Source organism: Ochlerotatus camptorhynchus, unplaced genomic scaffold (genome assembly GCF_037179485.1).
Source record: "Ochlerotatus camptorhynchus isolate MF236.1 unplaced genomic scaffold, CSIRO-AGI_Acam_v1.1 ptg000598l, whole genome shotgun sequence".
Lineage (NCBI taxonomy): Eukaryota > Metazoa > Arthropoda > Insecta > Diptera > Culicidae > Ochlerotatus > Ochlerotatus camptorhynchus.
The window spans coordinates 627,239-654,176 of record NW_027041078.1 but is presented as its reverse complement, the minus strand read 5'-3'; the positions used below and the strand labels follow the sequence as shown (position 1 = coordinate 654,176).

General features: G+C 36.9%; 1 protein-coding gene across 2 annotated transcripts in view; it reads left to right on the top strand.

The window, feature by feature from the left end:
* Positions 1–4,726: 4,726 nt before the first annotated feature.
* LOC135713987 (uncharacterized) overlaps positions 4,727–26,938 on the top strand; it is a 70,023-nt gene continuing 47,811 nt past the window's right edge. For both annotated transcript variants that reach the window (XM_065237239.1, XM_065237238.1), the window contains exon 1: positions 4,727–4,926. In XM_065237239.1, the coding sequence (XP_065093311.1) occupies positions 4,785–4,926 (142 nt within the window). In that variant the 5' untranslated portion in view covers positions 4,727–4,784. The remainder of the gene's footprint in view (positions 4,927–26,938) is intronic.

Genomic DNA, 26,938 nt, shown 5'->3' with positions numbered 1-26,938 from the left:
TTACTAACTAATTTACTCAGGATCCTCAGTACTTGTTTAACAAATATATTTAAAAAAAATAATTGTTGTGAAAAATATTTAGAATATACTCCCAAAAACTATCAAAGTGACCCCTTTTTAAGGTAACGTACTAAACGAATGTTTGGTTCACGGCTTAATCTTAGATATATTTTATGTTTTCTGTTCTATAGGACGAAAATATGTGCTTAGGCTGATGCAGCTCCCTACCCTGTTTCTCTTCTCAAATGTGGACGTTGATGGGTTAAAGGTATAACATATTATATTTAGATTGATTTGCAAACTTCAATCTTTGAGGCTTTTAGAAATTTATTTGCAATCGTGAAAATCAAAAACAAAATAAAATTATGTTCTCATCTTGCATTGCATTGTGCATTGATTTTTTTCTTCAGTTTTGTTGTCAGAAAAACTAATTCATACTGGCAAATTGAACGTTTTCTGGTGAAGAACTTTCACTAGTTAAGTCTTACACAATTCAAATTTACTCTTGTTAAGTATGACACAAGTGCATTTATCGCATTTTGTTAAATATCTGATAATGGCATTCACAGCAAAAAAATAATTTTGATATCACGTCAAAGTGGATGCACTACAATCATGTCGAAAATATGGTGTAATATTACTTGCTTAAAAGGACAAAATTATCATTCATACAATACATGAACTGACATTACGCTGCTTTTACTGCATTTGTTTATTTATGTGGTCATAAAAATTACATGAAATTTTCGACATGATTGTAGTGCATCCACTTTGATGTGATATCAAAATTATTTTTTTGCTGTGTTCCTTGAAAACCATGCATATATATTTTTTTACGAATAGAGTTTGATAATTATCTTGGGGTCAAAGATTAATACAGTGGTTTCCTTTTTAGTACTGATACCTCTAGATTTTATAAAACCCATTAGTTTTTCACATTAAAAACTGCTTATATTGGATTTATTTACTACATACTTAGAAATACCTAATTTTACACGTGACGGAATCCATCTTCGACGTAAAGGATGAGACGTAAAAAAAAATGTTCGGTACTTGAAGAAAAGTACGTTTGATTGAGCTGAATTTCGCGTCTAATATGACTCAGTTTTATGTCAAAATTGACGGTCGTATATGTCAGTCTCAGAGCACCTAAATTTACATTAATTTTTCTAAGTGTGTAGCATTTGAAATATTTCTATTAATAAAATAATTCCCACCCTTAGATATTGTGTTGAACTGCACTGGGGCTTACATTTTTAGTAGTTTGTTTTATTCGTATATTCGTACAGCGCTAAGGTTTTATTTATCATAAAACTTACTGTAATCGGACCCTCCCCTTGGCTAGTTTTTTTAACCTGGACGTTGGTGGGCGGGCCTAATCTTATGCTTCATAGTGGAGCGTTGGAGACGGTTGGCTTAGGTCCGGCATCGTTGGCTCATCCCGTGACAGAATAGCGTCATGAGCATGCGATGAGGATTACTGAGCTTCCCCTCTCTGATGAACCATTGCATAAGAGAACCAAAGTTCTAGCCTGAAGTGATAGTATCACACTTGTTACTCCTTTGTTTGAAAGCCGCGTTGTGGTACGCTTACGTATAGGCACTGACGTTGGGTGCGATACTGGCGGGTTTTGCCGCAAATCACTCTTATTTTTTTACGCAGATGGATTGTTTGGGTTTGCAGCGGAATTATACTATTGAAGTATTTCAGAAGGTGCCCATCAGTGCTCTTTCTACTTGCGTGAAAGGCTTTCGTTGTTGTTTTCATTGAGGTATTACTCAGGGAACAATGTTAAACACCATTTTTGTACATGGTATTGCAACTAATCTTATATGTGCTTCATTTTGATTTGGGAGAAATGTTTGAAATATGGCTCGAAATTTCCACTGTGGTGCGCTTCTATTGTGACATAACCATACGTAATTTTGTGGGACGACATAGTGGAAACGTGTGAGCGTAGTTGGAGCATATACCCTATATAATTTAAAATCAGCTAGGAAACTAACTTCAAAATGAAGCATTTTAGTCACTTGAAGGTGTCACCTGGGACGAACTAATATATATTAAATACACTGGAGTCGCTTTTTACGCGGGTGATACGTCCCGCGTTAAAAGAAAAAAAAAAAAAAAAAACCGCGTAAATTTCGGAATCCGCGTAAAAAAAACCGCGTAAATTCCGAAATCCGCGTAAAAAAACCGCGTAAAAAAAGACCGTGTAAAAAAACCGCGTAAAAAGCGACTCTAGTGTATAATGATAAACCGCGTAAATTCTGATATCCGCGTAAAAAAAAACCAAAATCCGCGTAAAAAAAACCGCGTAAATTCCGGAATCCGCGTAAAAAACCGCGTAAATTCCGAAATCCGCGTAAAAAAAACCGCATAAAAAAAGACCGTGTAAAAAAACCGCGTAAAAAGCGACTCTAGTGTATAATGATAAACCGCGTAAATTCTGATATTCGCGTAAAAAAAAAACCAAAATCCGCGTAAAAAAAACCGCGTAAATTCCGGAATCCGCGTAAAAAAAACCGCGTAAATTCCGAAATCCGCGTAAAAAAACCGCGTAAAAAAAACCGCGTAAAAAAAACCGTGTAAAAAAAAACCGCGTAAAAAGCGACTCCAGTGTATAGATCAAATTAAAAAACAACTTGAAACACGTTAAATTTCAGATTACATTCACAAGTGCAGGGTTTTACGTAAAACTACATAATTCGTATAAAATGTAAGTAAATCATCAATCACTCAACGAATCGATTACGTAAGTAAATATACTTCCAACTAATTAAAAATGGAAAATAACATCAAATTGAGTCGCCAACTAATTCAGTTGAAACTAAACTGTTGACAATTGAAAGCATAGTTAACTTTAACATAATTTCATCCAGTTCACTTTAAAACAAACAAGTATGAAAGGAGATTGCTTAGAATAAAGATAAAAGTAATAAGCGCAATATTAAACGACATTAAATTTGAATCTGATACGGTAGGCCATATAACAGAGTCGATAGCCATTGCAAATCAACCATCTCTACCTGCTTATTTTCCTAACTTTCACTATTATTGCTGTTACTCTGACTATCCCCTATGTTCAACAGCTTTCCTTACTATCCGGTATCGTAAACAGGATTCATTTGACCCCTGTGGTTATTATTCTGTGATGCCAAATCTATACCTCTACCCTGGTGTAGTATGGACAGCGATTTTTCGCTGGTGACTTGGCCCTATGACCCCCTTCTGTGCTTGAAAATGAAAATGAAAATGAAATAAAACTTACTGTAATCGGACGTTTTGTTTACATATTTTATGGGGTTAAATATTCATTCGGTAGATAATAAATTACAGTTAATTAAATCGTCGAATCACTATTTTTAAATTACATTACATGCATTACATCACAGAAAATAATAAGACATCAACTAAATATTTTTTGTAATCTAATTAAATAAATTATTTAAAACTGAAACATTATGGACTACTAGTTTTAAAGGTACAATCCAATAAGTATAGGTGTAGTTTTTAAATCTCCTAAATAGAGATAATAATAATAATAATAATAATAATAATAGGTGTAGTTCAATACTCAATAAATCAGATTTAAGGATAGGAGCGTAATTTTGTCAATTAAAAGAACCATGTTTTACTGTATTGCTTTGCAGTAAATTATTCATCAACAATAACTTCCTAACTGCCACATAAGACCCCCCTATCGATTAAAGGAACCGTTCGTTCACGGGTTTCTATCAGTGGATCCCATACGACCAGGCGTTGACCAATAAAGCGTTCCATACATCGCAGCTGATTTGTTATTCTCATCTCCGCCCCATCCGTGACTTCCAGCCCGCAGTCATCCATCTGAATGTGGTTCTTTGTGCTTTTCCTTATTTTCAGAGTTTTCCTAACCCTCTCTTCTCTTGGTTCGACTTTGCACGAGCTGCAATATGATCGCTTATGCGCCACTGCGATGCGGTATGATCCTCCACAACGAACCCCTCTAGAGCGAGAGCGTGCGAAGAGAGGTATCTACTTGCTGAACGTGTTCACAGTTTGAACGTCTAGAGTTCAGTTCCAGTATGGTTGCCGACTCGTGCAGAAGCAAGCAAGCAACGTGATAGAATAATTTGCTTTCCGTGTGTCTTCTCTTTGAACGACCCTCCGGATTGACGGGACCTCTTGTTGTTGTTTGGTTGTACGTGTTCGGTTTATCCCTTGAGGGACCCCAGTGCGAGTAAGAAGAACAAGACACTCTGTCTGCTGGTCATTGATCATGATGCTGTGGGAGTAGTGAGTGTGCTGTAGAATAGCGGGATTAACCAGAATGGCTACTGTGCTGGTACACTGCTGAGGTGTACGAGGACAAATTAAGGGACTTTGGTGTCACGCAGTGAAAGATTAATTAGTGAGGTTCGTCGCTTAGTGACCTCTCGCCTGTTGAAGTCTCTGTCTACCGGGAAGATAGCGGAATACCTGCAGCTGGATGCGGAGCGAACGGAAAAGGCTTAGATTAAATAATTAGCTGCCGTTGTAGTGAGTTATGAGCATATCGCGTTCTGATTTAATATCCGCTTCCTATGAGCGAGGAAAATTATGATAATGATCATGCTGAACTAGTTCAAAAAGCTTGCGCTGGAAGGAAGAATCAAGTCTGAAATTGAATTAATTTGTTCATTTCGGTTGGTATTCGTGTTTAAAGGAGAAAAATTTTCGTTTTCATATTGATCTTTACATCGGCCATAAGCAGTCGCCGGAGTGAGAAGTGTGAAAAGCATATATTGAAAACAACGGCAATATGTTCTCCAGCAGCTGGATTCTAAACCGGTGGGCATCGGCAAGAATGCACCTTCTGGTGGTAATTAGCTCGGCGCTTTTGCTATTAATGCTGATGCGTGTACCGGAAGCTTCCGGTGAAGAGTCGCCGGCGCAAGATTTCGGTAAGTTTTTGTTTCATTTTATTTCTTTTCTTCAATTGAAGTGGCGGCGGCGGCGGCGGAAGATATTTTTTGAACTTGCTTCAGTCAAGTATAGAAAAACCATGTTCAGTTGAATGTGTAGTCCTAAAGTTTCCAAAAAGTGAACATGAAAGCGGATCGCTAAAAATGTTAATCAAAGTTATCCAATAGTTTTTTTCTTCGACTTGTGAAACGAGCGTGCAGAAGACTCGTAAGTACGGCAGGAGGATAAGCGCGCACACATAGGATGGATAATTGAAATGTTTAAATTAATAACGTAGGAGAGCAATAAGCAGACGGGCGCAACGTCGTGCAAAATGGGGGTGAAACGATGCAGCGTTATTATTTTCTTTGGTACCTTCTATGGTTAAATGAAAGTAAAAAGATAGTCAATACTTTCATCTGTGCTTTGTAGTACTGGCTGGCAGCTAATGATGATTGAGTTATGAAATCAAATCATGCTATCTACTTCAAAACTCAACGCCAGGAAAGTGTTACACGCAAACCGTTTTATTATTAGGCCAAACGTATATGAGGATCGAGTTGTTAATTCAAAATTGCTTCAGAGAGGAGGACTGATTTAGACGGATCATTGTTTGCTTCTGTGTGGAATTAGTGATCGTTTGTTTTAATGAGTTGTTGTACGCAACGTTTCCATTAATAAAAAATGTAAAGCGATTCAATAAAGGTTCATTTATGCCGTTTAATCGAATCGTTACGTGTTGATTGGATTATTTTGCTATTTTACTCTGGATTATGTTTTAATTTAGTTAAAGTTTCATAGATATACGAACAGATAAAACTAAGCAATCTTAAAACAACATTATTGCACGAACGACATTTCTCATTCAAGAATTCCCTTTCCTTTGATAACTAAACTTCTCTCACAGTGTCATAAGCTCTGTGATCATAGGTTTTTCTTACTCAGAATTTGATAACTACACACTACCAAAAAGTCATGTAAATTTCGGTGCCCTGAGACCGACACATGCAAGAGGCCCAAATGACACAAGAATCAGTTGAAAGAAACGAGAAAATAAATTCAATTAATCGTACTTTTCGTCGAGTTGCGTATGTTTCGGTTTAGGAACACTTAATTTTACATGACATGTTTGTTTACGTTCCATAATTTACGTCAATGGTGGATTATGTCTCGTGTAAAAATAGTTATTTTTAAGTGTGTAACAATAACATTCTGCGATCGTAAGAATAAGGGTACGTGAATCTTTTGGTTGTGACAAAACATATAATCATGTTTTAATGATTCTTCATTCAAGGTTTATGATATTCTTATTATATTCATATTTATACGTTTATTAAAGAAATAATCAATTCGTTAGTAAAAATATTGCTCATTGATAAAACCAAAAATCTTAGTTGGGTTTTCTACAGTAGTGCTCAATAGTTATTTGATGAAGATTTTGTTTGATAAACTTTCTTTCATGGTTACAGATATTAAATTTATTTATTTTTCAGTTGAATCCCTGCAAAAGGCAATTAATTATAGAAATAATATTTTGGGATGATTTCCATTAGTTTATTCAAAAAATCAAAGTTCGTATAAATCAGATGTCAATTCAAATTAGCAGCGATAAAGACAAAACGTTTGCTACTAAACCCCTGACAATTTAGAATCGGTACTGTTTGGTTTGGTTTAGAATAAAACGTTATTAGAAGAAAATGTTATGTATTTATTTTAGTTTAAATATACAATATGGGTTTTGCGGTTTTTATTCCTCTCGAATGAAAATTCGAACTTTGGGCTTAATACGTGCCATTTACTTCTGCACAAGCTGCTGGTCAATCTCACCGGCTGCTTTTTCCAGTATCTGGCCATTGAAATAGCATCCTGAGCCATTTTTCCATCAGTTTAGCTTTGATGATACTCCAATACATTTCGATTAGGCGGAAATCCGGGCACACTGGGGGGTTCATCCCTTTCTCAATAACGTCTACTTCATTATCGCGATACCACTGTTGCGCATCCTTACTGTAGTGGCAACTCGCCAAATCTGGCCAAAACTTGACGGGGCCCTGGTGGAACCTAATGAACAAATTTATATGTCTTAGAAACATCTCCGCGACCGCTGTCAAAATTAAACTTCTGTCCCGGAAGCTGTTTGAAGACTAATTTGAGATGCGTTTCATCGTCCATCCGTTGAATTTGGTCAGCACCTGATCAAACAGCTTTCGGGCCCACGTTTTGGCCGTAATGTTTTGTTTTACGGTCCAATTCGGTTACTTAATAGCCTGCTACTTGAAGAAAACCTCCCGAATGCGTATATTCCGAACTGTACTGCGAAAAACACCAAGTTTGTGGCCACATCTACGTCCAAAAGTCCTGAAATCCTTCATGACGTTCAAGGGCAATTTTTCATGATAAAAAGGAAAGAAGATTATATCACCATTGCTTTGCATTTCTGACATAGCGTTATCGTTCGACTCGATGATCGCAAGTCATTTTGTCATTTTGAGATATTTTTAATTCCTTGGAAATTAAACACGAGCAGTTCCATGCCAAATAGCAAAAAATAGGCTCAATATTTTCCGATTTGTGGGCCCATCGCTAAAAATCTGCTATTTTTCAATTTTATCTAGATGAACGCGTTATTGGGACGTTACTAATGGATATTTTTGGTTGCTATTGAAAACTTAGTCGATTGCTGAATTTATGTATGGGCCCAAATTAGGGACACTTAGGCCGACATTTTCTGCATTTCCCCTATTTAAAACAAAAATCTTACGAAAAATGCAAATTTTTGTAACATTGAAAACTTTGACACTTAAAAGTTTACAAAAATCGTAGCACAAAAAGTTTCGGACAATTTGTGCTAAATCTTGAAGATTTATTGGGAGAATACTAGCTTAATTTGTCTATTTTAAGATAGATTAACAAAAAAGACAATTGGACTAAACGCTAGCTTTCTATAATACAAAGAAAGAACGATGCTTGAAAGACCGATGCCATCCCTGCTAGCATTGGCATGTAAGGTTCTCGTACAAGGTTCCTCCGGAAAAAAAAGGCAATGAAACATTATTTCTTCTTTAAGTGAAAAGGGTTGTACTCAAACATTTTTGATGAAATCAACTTTTGGATGTTAGAGATGAACTAGCCTAAGGCTAAAAATCTCTTTAATAAAGAATTTAAAAAAAAAAAAAAAAAAAAAAAAAAACTTGGATGTAGCTAGAGTTATATTTGGCAATAATGCAATAATTTTGTTGTAATCCGAACACTTTTGATAGTTAATTATTAATGCCTACTATGCCTACGTGAATTTTATGATGATGTACATGTTCATCAAACGCCATTTTTGCACAGTTACATTTTTTTCATTTTTTGTGCAGCACCTAGAAATATTTTGTTCCTGATAAAGGTGGGCGTCTACACCCGAGCAGTAGAAAATAACTAATGAATACTTAGTTCTGACCTGATACAAACATTTGGTATTGATCAGCATGACATAAGAGGTAAAATACCAAAGAATAAAACCAAAAAATTGCATGCAAAATACTTTGTAAATAACAAAAGTTGATATTTGGATACCAAAAAAATACCTGTGTGGTTTCATTTTGGTATTTCTTATGCATAATTTGGTATTGACATGGTATTGTGGGGACGTTTATTTTGATATTATTTTTTGGTATTTTACCACTTATGTCAGACTAATCCATACCAATTTAAGGTATCGAGATATTCGTTCCTACTGGGGTACCCAAGTAACATTGCAAGTTTTATCGAGGTTTTAAAACGTTCTACAAATCTAAAACACGGTCTACAGAACCCTCATAAAACCCAAATTGTTACTTGGGTAGTGGAATACCTGTATAAAGAAAGAGAGAAGGATTAGTAATTTCCACTACCGTAATTGCTTATCCTTGACATATACGCGTATTTCGTCTACAATGTGCAGACTTCTTCAGTGTCTTGTACTATTTTTGTTGCATTAAATTATGGTTCGTTAGAAGTACAAATACCACCGTTCAAAGAAAGCAATGTGCATATTATGTTGAATAAAAAAACGTCCAGATCTGGCATTCGGTGTAGAACGGTAGTCAGCTCCAAACTCTGTCACGACGTAGATGCTTTGCTAGGGAAGTCAATATTGCATAGCCTTGGTAACACCCAGTAAAAACATAAAAATCCAATTCGAAAAAAAGCTTTATTTTTTTCAAAATTTTCCTGCCAACAATAATAATTCAAATTTTGCGTGAAGAACACATATCAAAAATCATCAGAGGTTGCCTTTGGAACTCTTGGGTTCTTTTAAACGATTGGCTTTCTGGCCCACGATGAATGTGCTCAAAAAGCTTGTCTGAAATTCTACTTACAATAAAATTAAATGGAATTTCATACGTCAAACGGTAAAGGGTAATCGTTTTAAATTGAACAGCTGCTTATGAAATTCCAAAATATTGATCATATCAAATAAAGCAATCATGTGAGCTCTGCCATTTTTCATGTTTCACACCCAATTAAAACATGCAAAATTCAACCAATCTTCACCTCATTACTACCCGGTGAACCCGCAACAGCAGTCTACTGGCGAAGCACGCAACAAACTTTCACACGTCGATCAAATTTGATGAAAATTTGCTACCATTTGTTTACAATTTCCCAAACACGGTTCACGGTTGTTTCGCACTTAAATATGTACGTAGATAGCCCTCACCAACAATGACTGGACCGGGCCGATCGTGGGTAGTTTATCCGTATATTTGTACATAATAAGACTAAATGCACATTGGACGTTTGTGATCGGTAAACATGCACACACGCGAAAGCATAACTTATCGCATGCTAGACATAGTTGTCACGCCTGCCCGTCTCTCCTAAAGTGAGAAATTGATCCTATGTCATCAATTGGATTTCTTTTTCTTTGTGTGCCTCCAAACAATTTCATGCTTTCCATCAATCCATCATCCGCGACGAAGTATCTTACGGGACGGTTCCATCCGCGCGACTAAGAGCTTCTAAAGGGTATTTTGTTTTCTAGCTCCCTACTCATCATTAGTTCACACCCAACAATTCCAAGGTCATTGAGCTGTGTGATCGCGTTGAGGTTTTCTCATATCGTCATTAGCCGATCCGATTAGTATCGGTAATTTCATGCAAATTCATTTGCCGCTGCAGTGTGGAATGGGTAGGAACCGAGCGATCAATAAGTACCTCACCTGAAAATAAAAATCGAGTGGGTGTACAAGTGATAGTGCTGTGCAAAGGAAATCAATGATCATTCATGCTTATTCATTTGTTCAATCATAATGGGTATGAATTATGCCGATTTCCGAATGAACACTGCTCCAGTGCAGTTACTGTTATGTTGGCCCACAAGCGGAACCATTTCAAGGTTACTACCCTTCGGGCATTATTTACCACTATGACCGTGATCTTCTGCTTTTAATGCCTATAAAGGTACGGCCGCACTGGCATCCGATATCGGACGATATTTATTCAATTAGTACTAGTGTCTATCTCATACCACCTAAAATTATATCGTTTCGTGCGATATCGGATGCCAGTACGGCTGTACCTTAAGCCACCATATTCGTGATCGTATGAGTGCGAGATAGAGTGCGTTATTACGATCTCCTGCTACCGCCTTCTGCCCTTTGATGATGGTTTGGCAATCGCCAATAGGTACGTCGACGCTGATGTTGTTGCTGGTGTTAATTAAGGTAAATGAAAACAATCTATAATCGATAATCGCCCTGTGGAAGTTTTTCTTTGAATATGCTCTGTGCACTCATCAGGGAAAATATTGGACAAATTGGTGCACAGTATTTCCCGGCGAGAAAAAAACAAGAAGAATCTGCTTAGCGATCCGGTAGTCGTGTTCCCATGTCGACCCAAATAGAGGTACCGACGAAATTGATCCAATCGGAAACTAATTTAATAAAGGTTCGTGCCGCTGTGAGGTTCGATCGATCGGCGGCTTCTTTATGCGCCCAGCAGACAATATTGGCAGTGAGCTCTATACTGCAAAGACTTATAATGAAGATCTCTTTCAGCAACAGTAGTTGCTGGCTGCTTCAGTGAAAGTCATAGCGTTCCGAGTTCCGATAATACTGGTTGCGGACGGAACTTGTTCCGCGGAAAGTTTTGTTTTTCGATTATCGTTTCGGAAAAGTCCCGCATCTAGTCATAATCTGTGCCGCAGATAATAACTGGAGGATGCGTTTCAAGTAATTTAAAATTGCAATCATAGATTGATTTGCTTGATAATCGAATTTTTTATCGTTGCTACGGAAAGAAGCAGTAATCTCAGACAGTACGAGTTGATTGCATCAAACATTGGATTGTATGCTTAGAAAGTGACTTCATCGTTTAATACTTCATCATCATCATCAAGAATAAGTCGCAGTGACGTGGATTCCATCGACGCAGTCCATTCAGTCAAGAAGGGTTCACTGTACGTTAGGGTAGATTAACTTTACAACCCCCTGCTGCTCCACTGCTTCGATTTGTATTGAGGTCCCCAACAACAGTGCCAAATTTAAACGAAATTGATTTGATCTGGATTAAAGTTTGCATGGGAAACTATTCATTACATTGTCTAAAATTCACACATTACTCAATATTGCCCATACCTGAGACATAGATCGAACATACTATGCAGAACAACTTTTTTGAAGATCACAAATCGACTTTTTGCCAAAGATTATTAACCTTTTACTTGAGGTCAAGAGATTCGCGCATCTCTACAGGCATATATATAAACTTGTGGGTATGTGTCGAGCACTTGACCTAAAGTAAAAGAATGGACTTTTGTATACAATATTTTCTACATTGCATGAAATGTCTCAGAACTTTACATGGTATATAATGTAAACTTATATGATATGTGACGCTCCATTTATGTGCATCATACTGAACAGAAATTTACACTACTTTTTCGAACTGTGTAGTTATGTAAGCGCAGGCATGGCAAATCATTTACATTCATTTCGTGCATTCAATTACATTCATTTGCCTCTAACTTTTTTCATCAACAGAATTCCATGAAATGATGTATCAAGCTTTTGTAGGTTTTAATATTATTCAGTAACTCAAATCTGTATATCTTATGCATGATGAACTGGGGCGAACAGAACTTACCTATGTTTTTCAGTGAATGTTAATTACATTCACTGAAAAATAGTATCAAGTTCTGCCCGCTTCGTCATGCATAAGAGATACAGATTTGAGTTTTTGACAAAAGTTGTAGTTAATATCAAAACCTACAAATGTTTCATACATCATTTAACGGAATTCTGTTGATGGAAAAAGTTAGAGGCAAATGAATGTAAATGAATGCACGAAATGAATGTAAATGATTTGCCATGCCTGTGTAGGCGTCTATCCGATACCTCATGGACAGCAATTTGGGATTAATCACTGCTTCTTAGATGAAAACGATAAAACCTCCAATGAAGAGAATTGACCTGCTAACATTCTTTCAACTGGTGAGAATATGAAGGATTGTTAGTTGGATACCTACTGGAGAGAGATACAAGGAACTCTAAGCCCCTCTTGTCACGGAAAGGGTGGAATTCGTTAGTAGGGAGGATACGTTATAATATACCTTTGGTAAACGTTATAATAGCAATTTATCAAAGGTATAAATATTTCACGGATTGGCATGGGATTAAACCATCGTACCCGTCATTACTTTCCGCAGTAATTCGCAAAAAAATCATCATGCAAAAATCGTAGGCTAAAAATATAATGAATAACACTGTAGGATTATAATCATAGGCGACTCCAAGCATCATAGGCGACTCCATAATCATAGGCGACTCCAAGCAATAGGGGAAATGTAGGTAATGTCGGCCTACATTCCCTAATTTGGGCCCATCGCTAAAAGTCTGCTATTTATCAATTTTATCTAGATGAACGCGTTATTGGGACGTTACTAATGAATATTTTGGTTGCTATTGAAAATTAAGTTGATTGCTGAATTTATGTATGGGCCCAAATTAGGGACACTTAGGCCGACATTACCTGCATTTCCCCTATATGATTACATTTTTTCTTAGTTTGGAATATCGGAACTTATTTTAAATCTCAGAAATTTATCTGCAACTAGAATAACAGAATATTCTAAAGAAAAAGCTTCTATAAGAATATTCTAAAAGAAACTTCTGTTGGAAGCTCATTCTAGGCACGAGCAGGACAATAAATTTAAGTTGCTACGCAGTAAAAGAGCATATTGTCATGGTTTAATGACCATTAAAGGTGATTGTCATCGATGAAGTAAAATTACTACTACTACCACTGGAACAATGAAATTTTTGCTTTACAAATGCTGCTTACTAAAATTTTGAACCTCAACTATTTTAGACACTTAAAATATTACACCATTGTGTGATTCCAAAGTATTTGGATTGCCAGGTTACCCAAAGTATTTGGATTCCCTTGTGTGTCTTGAAAATCTGTTTCTAACGTCTAACATACTGAAGTGTCGTTTAATTAAATAGAGTTCAGTTACAATCATTGCTGCACCTTGCAATTATGGATGGATAGACAAAAAAAGTGATCAAAGAATCTTGAGGGGCTTGAGCTTAAACTCATGATGTTCTGCCCAGTAAGCAAAAACGGTTGCTCTAAGGCCATCGAGCCCCTCATATCACATCCCTTTGAAGACAGTAATAATTTGAAATTAAATACTTGTAGCGGTGTTGACAGTAACCAACAAATAATTAATGATAAATAATTAAAATGTATTGACAATATTTAAAATATCCAATTTTGTTAGTAATTAAAGTATTTACTGAAATTGATAGTGTATTTAAAGTAATGAATGCAGCAATGGCAAGATTGTAAATATTTGGTCACAGGCTGCGTAGTATTGAAAGACTAGTGCGTGTCCCTCGCGGGCCAATTTATTTACATCCTTCGTGCTACTCCTGGGGTCTCCCTTAGCTCAGTGGGTGAAGGCGCAGCTAAAATCAAGACTATGCTGGGTTCAATTCCCCGGTCCCGGTCGGGTTGGAGACTTCCCAGGGATTGTACTTGCCACACAATTTTACTAATGCAAAAATGGTACAGACTTGGAAAGCTAACATCTGTGGAAGAACACTAAGTTGAGAGCCGGTGTAAAGTCCCTGTAAGGACGTATGAATGCAAAATAAGAAAGCGGTACTCCTCTGTTACATAGCGTTTCCGACTTACACACCTATGCGTGTTACCCGAAATCATTATTCATACGTTTTCCCCACTCGCGACCGCAATGCAGTTACGTGCAATTGCAATGGATGAGCGCCAGCTGTGGGAACGGATGCCTGCTTTGCTTGGTTTACGTTTTTTGTTTACTTGATGATTTTCCTGATTATATTATATACAACTAATTTTCCGTGACAATTATGATGCAATGCGCTAAACATTAGTTTGCATGATTGATCGAAAGAACTTTGAGCCTTCGAGCATCGGAAAAGAATGCGGTATGGGTCGTTAACGCCACCGCAAATCGTGTTGCTACTGCGGTTTGTTTTCCTGATTATAAGCGTATGGTTAACTGATCTACATGATGGTTATAAGCTAAGTGATTAATTTCTTGTTTTCATTGAAATTAACTTTCAAACTCCCAACGTCAAAAAACTACCCCATTTCAATTCAACATATTTTCAGAATAAAGGTTATATTTTTTTTTAACTTGAAGAGTATTGTTTTTTTAGATAGAAAATCTGTTCAGAAATGACGGGCTTTATGATAGTTTTAAAATTATTCAGTATCTGAAGATCGATGTAGTCGGTTGGGGACTTGGGGTCGTTTCATCCTCCCTTACTTACTGAGCTCGAGACGAATTTTGAAAAAAAATATATGATCATGAATTTAGTGTAAAAACCTATAAACATATTTTCATTTTACCACTCGGATTGATGCTGGAATTCAAGGTCACTGCATATATTTTTGGATGATGGGTCATTAGACCGAACGCCGTTAGGCCGAAATTTAAATAATTGCTGTTAACTGTATTAATCAGCAGCAAAACGAAGACAAAACTATTGGGTTTATGTTGGAGCATATTTTATCCACGATATCAAAGATTATTGCTTCAATATTACTCGAATGAACCGGTCATGTTTTAAAGCAGCAAAAATCCCCTTTGAAAAATCTTCAACTAGTAACATCTTCAAATGAAAACATCTCCATTCCTCGGACAGAGATCAGAAAAAATCACAGATAATCGTTTCTTGAAGAATGCTCAAAAAGTACTACTGCCCCACATCCGTCGGTTGCAGGTCACGCTACGTGAAGTCATATAAAAAGTCTAATACTCTTCCAAACATCATCAACAGACACATACTCACGCCCTGAACAAAATAACATCCATCGACCTTTAATTTTATTGTGCTCTATACCTGTAAACACAGTACAACAATTATAATTTTTCGTTTTCAAGTTTGACAATTTGCGTTGCAATTTGTAGGCTACTTTTAATTGAATGCCCCAATTTGTTGAAAAACAAGCTGAAATCAATGAAACAGTTTTACATTTCCAACACAACAATTGAGTAGCAGTATCAGGGAATCCCTCATCCGTCACTACGAAAACCGCACAGGAGCCCAAAAACCAACAATGCAAAATTTGATCAGAAATAGATTGACCCATTCATTCATAGCACCACACTCCATCAAAAAGCAATTTGCATATCCACACACACACGCACATCATCTCAGTTCCATCGCTCAGACACCAAATCGAGTGTATAACAGTGCTGTTTCCTTCCCTCTGTTTCTGGATTGTTTGATTGATATGTGGTTTAAATCTCGACCTACTACTGGGCAGCCGTCCCGTTTGGCTTCGAGAGCGTGGTTCGAACCGGGTGAGCCAAGAATTAAGTTCCTGGATCAATAGACTCCATTACGGTGTAGTAATGATAATAACCCCAGCATCATGATCATCATCTTGGACGAGAAGCAAATTTAATCGAAATACCCCCTATGTTCTCTTATATTGAGAGATCATTGGTCAAATTTAAAATTCACAATTACAAACCGCAAATTCTCTCTCAGCACTAGATGCTGGTTTTCAGCTGTGGTAAAAGATGTTTCCGGCTGCAGGGAGTTATGAGTGCACATTGAAGCTTCGTAGTTGGGTTAATGATGCTTGCAAAATTAATCAACTCTTGCGAGGTTGCTCATGTGCCGAGAGGAAGGCAAACACAATGGTTTTGACATCTCATAAATCTAGCTGTTTAATGCCAGGTTCCATCAGGATTTGAAATTTTATTATATAGCGTTTATAGCTTTGCAAATATATCTAGTATTCCAGCGTTACGTTGGTTGAAGTGCAGTGTTGGATGCTTTCGCTCGGTGGACAGTTAAAAGAAGGAGCATTTTATGTTGTACCATTCGTGATCACCGGAATGAAGTGACGGAAAGTAAACTCTAAGTGAGGCACTGTGCCAATGGCGGATTTAACAATAATAACTGGCAAAAGATGGCACAGTTTATTCCGGTGTAACTTGGTCGGAAGATTTATTCGGAAGTTGTATTAACAGTTTCATAATTTATGATGTGATGAGTTGCTTGGTGATAGAAATTGTCCATATCGAAAGTTTTACAGAGAGTGACTTTCGTTTAAATGTCGGCTATTTCAATTGAAAGCTTTAATTGAGGTCTTTTCGAGAGGAGGGATTTGAACTTTTTCTGCTGTATGAACACATACTCATTCGTTTGGGCGTTTGAATTATATTCAGCTGTATCATGTTAATGTCAAGCTCATCAACGGTCAATTTTTTTTAAATCGGAAATTATATTAATTGTGTGACATAGAACGTATTTGTATTGAAATATACATATTAGTTCAAGTATGTTATGTTGCAACAACCACCAAACGACAAGATAGTAATTATTTTACACAACTTACGTAACAATACTTTATCGTGCAAAAGCCTATTATGCAGCCAATTAATCATTGACAAGGTTCAATCACCACTCTCATTAAAGGAGGCTTATGTAATCGTCGCTGCTTTTTCAGAACGGGTGAGTTCAATGTGCATTTGAAAACTCATTATGCATACACAACGCGATCACCTTTCGCATTATATCTATATAATAATAAAAAAAAATCCGGCACAATAATAACAAACCGAAGAGCCTCGTTGTGCGGCCGAATCGTGATAAACAAGAGTGAGAGTTTTCACGTTCATTTCGTTCACACACAATTATCACACAAATTTTTCTATTATGTCGTATTTGTATGGTTCGCTGCTATCGTGTAGAGGAAGCACCCACTGCTGCTTCAACTTCTTCAATTAATCTGCGTATCTATTGCGCTATGAATATCGCATGCACTTACTTGGAAGTTTGTTGAATTGTTTTCAATGTTATTGCTCGTACAAGTGCAATATACAGTTTATTTCACTGCATGGCTTAGTTGTTGTTAAGCTTTCGGTCATTAGAAACAGCATTGCGCAGAAGATTGAAATTTAAATGCGTTAACCGCCTTCAGTATTCAGCACCCATAGTTGTAGAAAAGGAAAATGTGCGTTAAATGTTTTAACCTTATAACGATTTCCACTACCATGTTTGCCATTGGCATCATAACCGTGGATGAGGTAATAATGCATGATAAACTTTCGATTTCCATATGACGTGGAGGCACTGATCGATTGGAATGCATATCTCATCGAAGCATTGATCGATATAACAAATTGTCATAATTGTCGACGTAATATCCACCCTCTTACTCCACACTTGCCATAACCGTGACGGGTGTTAATGACCTTAAAACTAACGAGTTTGATAACAGTAAACTCACCTCATTTGGAATGATTCTACAAAGATACCGAATGGAAAAGAAAAAAAAAACTTTTCTGCATGCGCAAGCGAGTCAATTAGTCAAAAATGTTCCAACTGCAAATCACCCATTTTGCCAGTTCGCCTCTTGCGTGATTCTACATGGGGCCGGCTCAGAATTCAGTATGCCTGTGAATCGTGAATAAAATGCTGACACGCTTCCAGAGCATTATCGCCTTCAGGGTTCTGTGAGAAAAAGTCTCATCAACTATTCATTAATTTTTATTCCATAGACACACTATTAACAGAGATAAAACAGTCAGACATATTCTTTCTCTTGCTTCGCACGGTTTCCTTCCTCTTGTAAAGTCAGGAAATGCTAGAAAGGCTTTTGAATCATCAGAATCTATTTTATTATATCTACACAACACCTACGGCCGCAGCAGATGTCGGCAGACACAAATCGTGAGAACAAGAATCCATTGCGTTAGAAAGAGGCGTAACAGAGTGGAGAACAAATACAGATAACTTTTGTGTATTCTCTATAGCCTACTGTAGTAGTTAGTTTGAAATTATCTCGGCTGATCCCTTTTTTTATCTGAATTAAAATGATATTTTATATGATAAAATATTAGCTCCTATATAGATATCCCATGATATTCTAGTCTTTTAAGTATTTTTCGACATTTGCAGATTATTAATAATACTGTTTTTTTTTTTCATGTGAACCTAAGATTTTTTTTTAAATTTAATTGATTTTTGTTGCTATTTTCTAGATTTTGAGTCTTTTTAATTAAATGATCTTGGATTGGTTCATTTACAACGATATCCGATTCATATACCGGTACAAAAAATGCGCAATAATGGATTGTTAGTGCAATACCCATAAGAACTAAAAGAGAGTGTATTTTTAATTTAATTTTAATTCAAGTAATGTTGTATCACTGTAAAGTCCATCTATCGTATAAAAATTACCACTACAGTCTGTTATTTGAAATTAGCATCTTCAACTATGTAAATCGTTGACTTCACGTAGAAGTAATACTAAAACATATAGTCAAAGTACATAACTCTGGATGGGAGCATACCATCAATTACTGTCAATGGTCGAAAGATACAGTAGCAGCACCTACCCCACCCGTGTCCCCTCGAGATCGTCAAGTCGACGATGACAGGAGCACATATCGTGGTAGGGGTAAACAATAGTTGCAATTTCCAAACCTACGACTGGATGCCTTCCTTCAAATAACAACTGTAGTGCGGTAAAAAATCGGTAGAACTATTTCAAACACGCAGTTGGTACTTGAGCGGTTGGTTTTCATCTCTTTTTGCCAGTGGTGGCGGAGGGGGACACCCCTCACCATCCCTCTCCAAAGGGGGAGTTTGGTAAAGAGAAATTAAAAAAATCGATTTGTACCTTCCTTAAAAGTTGTCCTAGCTCGCTTTTCTAATATCTATATGCAATTTTCACACTGCCGTACTCTAACGGAACTATCAACTCTATGCTTTCCTCTACTCCATATATCGTATAAAAATTACCACTACAGTCTGTTATTTGAAATTAGCATCTTCAACTAAATTAAAATCATATTGAAATTAGAAATTTTATATTATTTAGAAATTAAACGATTTTTAAATAGGGTTTTTGATCCAATTTCCGTCCTACTAAGCACAACCCTCACTTAGCCTCTCTTTTTTTAACGGGTTTGAAGGATGACTTCTAAATTTATTCACCTTGGATTTGATAAAGAGTCACACAAATTGTTGAGATATTGTTTAAAATCTAATACTGCTTCTTGATTCTAAATTCGTCTTACGAGTTTCTATTCCGTCCTAACGCATTGAAACGCCATTAGATTTTCTTCGTCCTACGGATAAACGTAGAAAAAGGGGATTCGCAGGGAGCGCTTCTTTTGTTTCGAGAACAATGAGCGTAAATATTCATACAATGCGCTCTAATAGGATTTATGTTGTAGTTAATGAACTAACGCATCGGTACAAACCTATTATTAATTTGTACTCGGTGAAATGATATTATTGATCTTTTCTGATCGATAGAACGGAAATGGGCGATTACGATGAAGTAGCGCTCTACCCTAATGTTACTTAAAATGGCTGATATTTTTAACCGTTTATATTTTCCTGCAATTAATTTTTATTATCCTACAATTTTGTGAGTTTTTTTTTCAATTGCTTTATTTATTAAGCCTGAAATGCCCAAAAAGACTCCAAGGAGCCGAGAGCCAGTACTTTTTAATATAAACAAATTAAAATATTTTATTTTCCGCAATTATAAAAAAAAATACTGGTCCTGGTACAGTAAACATGACATGCCTGGGCTAATGGAATCTTGGGAACTCAATATCGTAGCTGAACAAAATTGAAAATTTTTTAAATGTATAACATCTACAAAAAAAAAAACATTTAGTATCGTAAAGCATCAAATTCCGGACACTTTTAAAAGTTAATTATTACATCTTATATGATCTTTAAACTACTTAATTTAATCCTTTAAATTTCTCGAACCTCTTAACGGAATCCCTTTATGAAGAGCTTTGAGTGGGTTGGTTTATTTCCTTTAAATTCCGTTATAATTGCTTATCTTTTGACAGATACGCGTATTTCGTCTACTACTTGCAGACTTCATCAGTGCCAAGTACTCAACACCACCACCAGTGGTGTTGAGTACTTGGCACTGATGATGCACCACCACCAGTGGTGTTGAGTACTTGGCACTGATGAAGTCTGCAAGTAGTAGACGAAATATGCGTATCTGTCAAAAGATAAGCAATTATAACGGAATTTAAAGGAAATAAACCAACCCACTCACAGCTCTACTTAATTTAATATCCTATACTTACGTTAATTTTCATATAAAATCATTATGATGTTGCCAAGTGAACGTATTATTTTATTAAAAATTAAATCTCAGGATAAACAGACCTCTTGTACTCGGTGCATTACGGTATACTAGGGTAAAGGGCGGCTTCGACAATACCTTATTCTATTATTTTCAGGGGGTAACAACGTCCTTGAGAGAAAGAGAGATAGAGAGAAGGATTAGTAATTTCCATTTAATTCCACTACCTTATTTGCTTATCTTTGACAGATACACGTATTTCGTCTACAATGTGCAGACTTCTTCAGTGTCTTGTACTAATACTCGATGAGTCGTGTATTTGTACTAAACACTGAAGAAGTCTGCACATTGTAGACGAAATACGCGTATCTGTCAAGGATAAGCAAATAAGGTAGTGGATTTAAATGGAAATTACTAATCCTTCTCTCTCTCTCTATAAGTATTCCACTAAGACGCCCACATTCATCAGGGTCCTCAGAGAGCTCAATTTCGGCATGTGGATACATTGTGTTTCAGAGCATCTATTGGCCAAATTTGAGTGCTCCCGGACTTTGTTTACACACTTAGATTTTTTTACAGGAGTCAGTATTTTTTTACTGGGTTTTTGAGTTACTGAAAAACTCGGTTAAAATTCAAATGACCGTTATTCGTAAAGATTCGATAAAATCAACAAATTTTATTTTTCATCGTTAAACAAAATAAGTTCGTAAATATTCGTAACACATTTTCTCAGCTTTGAATTTTTCACAGATTTTTTAAATCTTACCGAACAGCTCCGAAATTCATAAGTGTGTACACCCCTGACGATAATAGGTTGAGGTATTGCCGAAGCCGACATTTTCCCTATTTAAAATTAATTGGTGTATACAGTTTCTTAAACATGTTTGAATCCTACAGAATACTGATAACGAATAACATGTACACTGAAAATAAAATTTAGTTTGTACAACGAAATCGTTCGTTTGATCGTCGAATCTGCAACGAAATAGATTCGTACTTTTTATGAAGCTAGTTTCGTTATAAATGCCACACTCGCTACTGATTTTATTTCGTATTGCGAACGAAAGATTCTTTAAATAAATACGAAATTTTCATGTCGATAGAAAAAATTAAGAAACATTCATATACTCAAAAACTCATATTAGTGCATTGTACAAAAATAATGCAAAAGGCAGCGAAGATTTCGATTTCGGCATTTCGTACGATCGCACTTCACTTACGTGGCAACCAGCCTGTATTTCCTTCCGTGAAGAATGATTTCCCCGCACCAGATTAAAGCCTATCCCTTATTTTAATCCCATCTCCAACATCAACTTGGTGATTGCACCTTCATGGCCATCAGCATTCACATCAGCATCACTCGCAAAAAATATGTGCAGGAAGACAGCAGCAGCAACAGCTTTTCAATACACAAATCTCTGCAAATCTCCTCTCCTTCACCAACAGGAGCAACGAAAAGAGAAGCAGTTTCTGGTCCGTATGAAATTCAGTTCGTATATTGTACGAATAAGGCGTAATATTAGCGTTCGGGCGCGGCCGGCGTTGGTTTGAAATCACCAGTTTTTACACATTGAGGATGATTGCTAGTCCCAAGCATCGTTTATTGGTTCTCAGCTGTGGTTCAGCTGATCTGGCAATAACAGAGTAGCAACCGTGGGCGGTCAATCATGCTCATGTACGAATAAGGCGTAATATTAGCATTTTGCCAGATAACAGGCAATACGAATGTTTAGTACAATTTACGAAAAATGTGTTTTATCTATGAAACCCATTTTTAAGAAACGAGCGTAAGGGAAATAAAGAAAAAATATTTTCAGTGTAATATTCGGTATTAATTGACGATACAAAAATCCTTATGTTGTCTGTCTTACCCCACTTCTCCTGTTCGCTGATATCAGCTTCTGATTGCATCGATCATCTGCGAGACCTTTTAAATCATCTCTGATTCGGATCGAATTTTGGTGCGTTGCACCGAGAGCCACCTAAAACAAAAATCTGGCAAACATCGGTTGAAATACAGTGGAAATACGTTAAATGATGTTTATAAATTTTGGGAAGTGTTTAAAAATTTACATTATTTTGAGGAACAGCCCTTATCAGACTTGAGCAAAATGATCAATGGTCAATATTTTTCTGAAAAAGAGTTCGATATATGGATAATGGTCGTAATATTTTAGTGTTTCAGAAGGTTTTGATAAAATGTGATTCTAAGTATTTTTGTACTTTTTCATTGTTGTTAAATTCTGCGTGATTCGATCATATAATCAATCTATGGACGAATGAAACTTCATGTTGGCATGTACACATTAGTGGTGAGAGCTCATCCGGACTCGTCCGGGTTGGCGTTTGCGAACCTTTTGAAAACCGTATGTTCACATCAGGCAAATTTTCGTCAATAAAATTTAGTTTTTTCTTTTTTTTTTTTTAATCAATTTGACTCAATAAAAACTATTTTTTACATTGTTTACATATCTAATATCACTGAAAACGACAGTGGATAGTTTTGGCTAGGTCCCAAGCAACACGGCTTGTCATAAAGAAGTTGAAAATACTTTGTAATGACTAACGCAAAGAATCGCTAATACTTTAATATACATCATTTAATACATTTATACAACCTAAAAAGCGCAAGACGCGGAGCTTATACAACTAAAAACTGGTATCATAACATGTTTTGGAAACATCATAAAAACCTGCGACAAAAAAAAAACAATAAAAAAAACTTGAGCATGGGATTCGATCCCTGGTCCTTGGCGTGGTATACTTGTTACTACCTAACTAGACCAACACCGCTTGATGAAAGTTTTGTTATAAGTATCTATCATGTTCTTGCCAATGACATGAAAATTATTTTCTCGTTCATCGCGCCTTCGATCCGTCATGAAGACTTTTTGTTAGTAGCGAAGCGTGCATCTAATTGCCAGAATGTTATTTAAACGTAATTTCAACTGCTTATAAGACAACCTGCACATTTTCAGTTGTATTAATTTATGAGATGCCATAAAAAAGTATTTTCAACTTTCTTTATAACAAACCTCCGAATACCTCATAAGAAACTGTAAATCAATGCATGAAGAGACAGTCCAGCTCAAAGGCACCGTCAATGTTTACGTCAATCTGGATTGATTTTGTATACGACAAGTTTTATAGTGGTATTAAAACAGTAAGATGCACGTTCAAATAACATTTAAAGATAAAAACAAAAGAAAACTATTTTGGAAAATGTTGAATCAAAGAAGTATGTAGAAAACATCTTTAAACCTCATATATAACGTGGGATGTTTTCTGCATCTCTTATAATACATTTATACAACAAGCCGTTCTAATTCTTTTTCAAAAAGATGTTTTATGTGTTACTTGGGGTTTCTGCCCCAGTTACTCCTATGTGCGTTGACTAATCTGGTTTGAATTTCATATATTTCATTAACTAGCAAGCAGGCTTCTTGATTAATTAACTTATGGCTATATGGTGCCACCTTTTAATGTGTTATAGCTGCCAAAATGTTCTTCACTGTTTGCCCGGTTATCGTAATGTCGGAAGGCTCACGATTTAGTATGTTTGACAATAATGAAGAGACCTGCCACATTGGAGTGTCCACCTAGAGGAAATTCAACTTACTCTGCGTATCAGAGTTGAGTTTGAGATGTATTTGCTATAAACTAAGTAGGACAGGTACCTACTCTTGAAATTCGTTGACCTATCTAAGAATCACGAGAAGTGTCGCAATATGCCCCATTCATGATTTTCTTGTACGGAATTCTGCTTGGCTGCCGCTAGAGAGTCACATCGACAAATTAACTTTACACACAGCAATTCGCTACTTTGAAAACACCGATTATTTTAGGGATAATATTCTCTTTCTCCTTTTAGATTTCCTATTAAAACAAATACATAATTCATTAATCGTTCATTCTTTTTTTTTTTTCGTTTTCATTTTTCAGGTAAGTGCAAAGTGTATTTTTCAATGGATATAATATTTCACGGTACATAAACGAAACTGGCTCGCCGTGCAGGTAAAATGACGCTTACCATTTATGAAAATTCCCAAGTGACTCTCAGTGCCCCCTTGTTTATACGTTGCAAACAAAAACACAACAACTTTTACCTTAAACTGTTCCAACTTCCCCATTGAACGTTATCGACTAGCAAATTTCACGCCCTACCGATATGGACAAAGATCGTCCTACTTAACCTATGCGAATTTGGAACTCCAAATACCAACCTTGCAAAAAAGAGAGATAAATTTGAATACTCATCCTCTCGAGCGTGTTTCGAAGGAGGCAAAATCAACCAATAAGTTTCGTTTGCTTTTTTTCTCGTATCTTACTCGTGCGCCTTACTTGGGCAGTGCATTGAACGGTCCAGCGCAGCGGCGCTTTAGCCTTTTAACATATGTTCGAAATGTGTACATCGTCGTATTCAAGTCCTATTGGCAAATGGTTCGGAAATGGGTCTTACCGTCGTTGTCGCTGCCGCCGTCGCCGTTCGACAAGAGACGGACTACCCAGTTGAATTATATCCAAAAGGCAGTGAAAACGTAGACTCCAAAGAACACATAAGTAAGTAAAGCAAGAAGCGTCCGTGCTATGCTAACATGTTTGAAGATGTACCATGGTCGGTCAAGTACAATATGAGACTTTGGTTATGAACGATTTTATTTTTTGCGCACTTGACCACATAACGAGACTTCGTTTGGTCAAGAAGTAAAAGTGATGTGCTCGTTGTAGGTAATCAAAAAAAAAATCGTCGAAAAACAGGTCAACTGAGTGAGGGTCGTTTCACCTGATTAGCAAATCTTCAAATTCCTTTGATATATTCGGCAAAGCTGTTAAATTTTAATGAGTTAATGGTCAGAGTTTTTATTTTGTGGAGAAAGGTGAGATGAGTGCTGTGCTAGGAAGCGCTCCACGATAGTTAAACTGAGCAAACCCGGAGAAAATCGTTGAAATGATAATGAGTGTATGTTCAAGCGTGACCGAGGCGCTTCTACGCGTTCAAAAGTCAGTGACGATTGGAATAAATGAAAAATGATAAACGTGGTTACGAAAATTTATGAAGGAAAGCGTATTGCATTCGCCATGGGTTGTGTTTTTCCTGCCCTGTCATCTAAAAAAGATACGATGTAAAGAAGAGTTGTTGATTATGGCATATGTATTCGTTTTGACTGGCCATGGCCCTGTTATTTCGACCGAAGGAACGGAATAATCGATGGTTTGTTGGACTGGCATCAATTTTCCACGAGAATCCAATTTTCAAATTAGCCTAACAACGTCTCTATCATCGCAGCGAGTCACAGCAGAGACAGTTCAATTCGGTAGAGTTGGACAAGCAACGGAACTTTTCCTCTGCCGGTGGTGAGAATAGATTGTGTGGCTCATCATCAATCATCAATCAAAGTGGGGGGGGGGGGGGGGGGGGGGACAGAGCAAGCAATCGGACACCGTTCGACGTATTGGCAAACTTCCGTTTTATTTTCGCTTGTTCACTTTGTACGAGGCGTTCTTTACATTCTATTGGTGTACCATCTTGCGGTACCCTGGGGGACGCTTTCTCACGATTCATTCGAGTGGAAAAAGGTGGCAGAAGATACATCCGCCCGCGGTTGGCAAAATTGAAAATTTTCGCCAATAAATCGAGTTTGATCATTGCCAAGCTGTGTGTCATTGAGCGCGATACAGTTCGGTCTTATGTAATTCGTGTCAGATGAATAAGATAGGTAGATACAATCGATCAGAGTAGATAGATTAGGCATGGTTAACGGATGTGATAGATTGGGAAATCGGCATAAAAATGGGATAATTTTGGTAGTCAAAAATTGTGAACTGAATTGTCACTATTGGGTGTGGGATTGATGTGCATCTTCTGCTGGCTTGTTATAAACACGGTTTTGAGTGTCGTAACACAGACAAACATCATTGAATATTTTTCACAATAAAGGATCGTCGCTAAAACACTACCACCATCTGTTAAGTACACTGTCATGAGTGGTACGAATCTGTTGAGTGTAGTGTGTAAAACCTTTAGCAACACAGCCTTGTCACTAGCTTCTTCATTCCTTTATTTAACGTCGGTTTCTGTTCCGCAATCTAGAGCCAAACACCGACGGACATCGATTGCCATCCATTGATGGCAATCGAATGTGCAAGGAAGGCAGCTCCTTTCCTTCCCGGGATCAACTGCTTTACTTCCCTTCCGACGGAAGACGTGACCAGAGATGTTTATGCCTCAGAAAGATCCCACCGACCTCGGCTGGGATTGAACCCAGACCCATTGGGGTGAGAAAGCATTCACGCTTACCACTACACCACCGGCGCCGGGCACCTTGTTACTAACTATCTACGCCCAAATAGTGGACACAATTGAACGAAAACAAATGCCAAATACCTGCCATTGCCAGGTTTAGACATGAA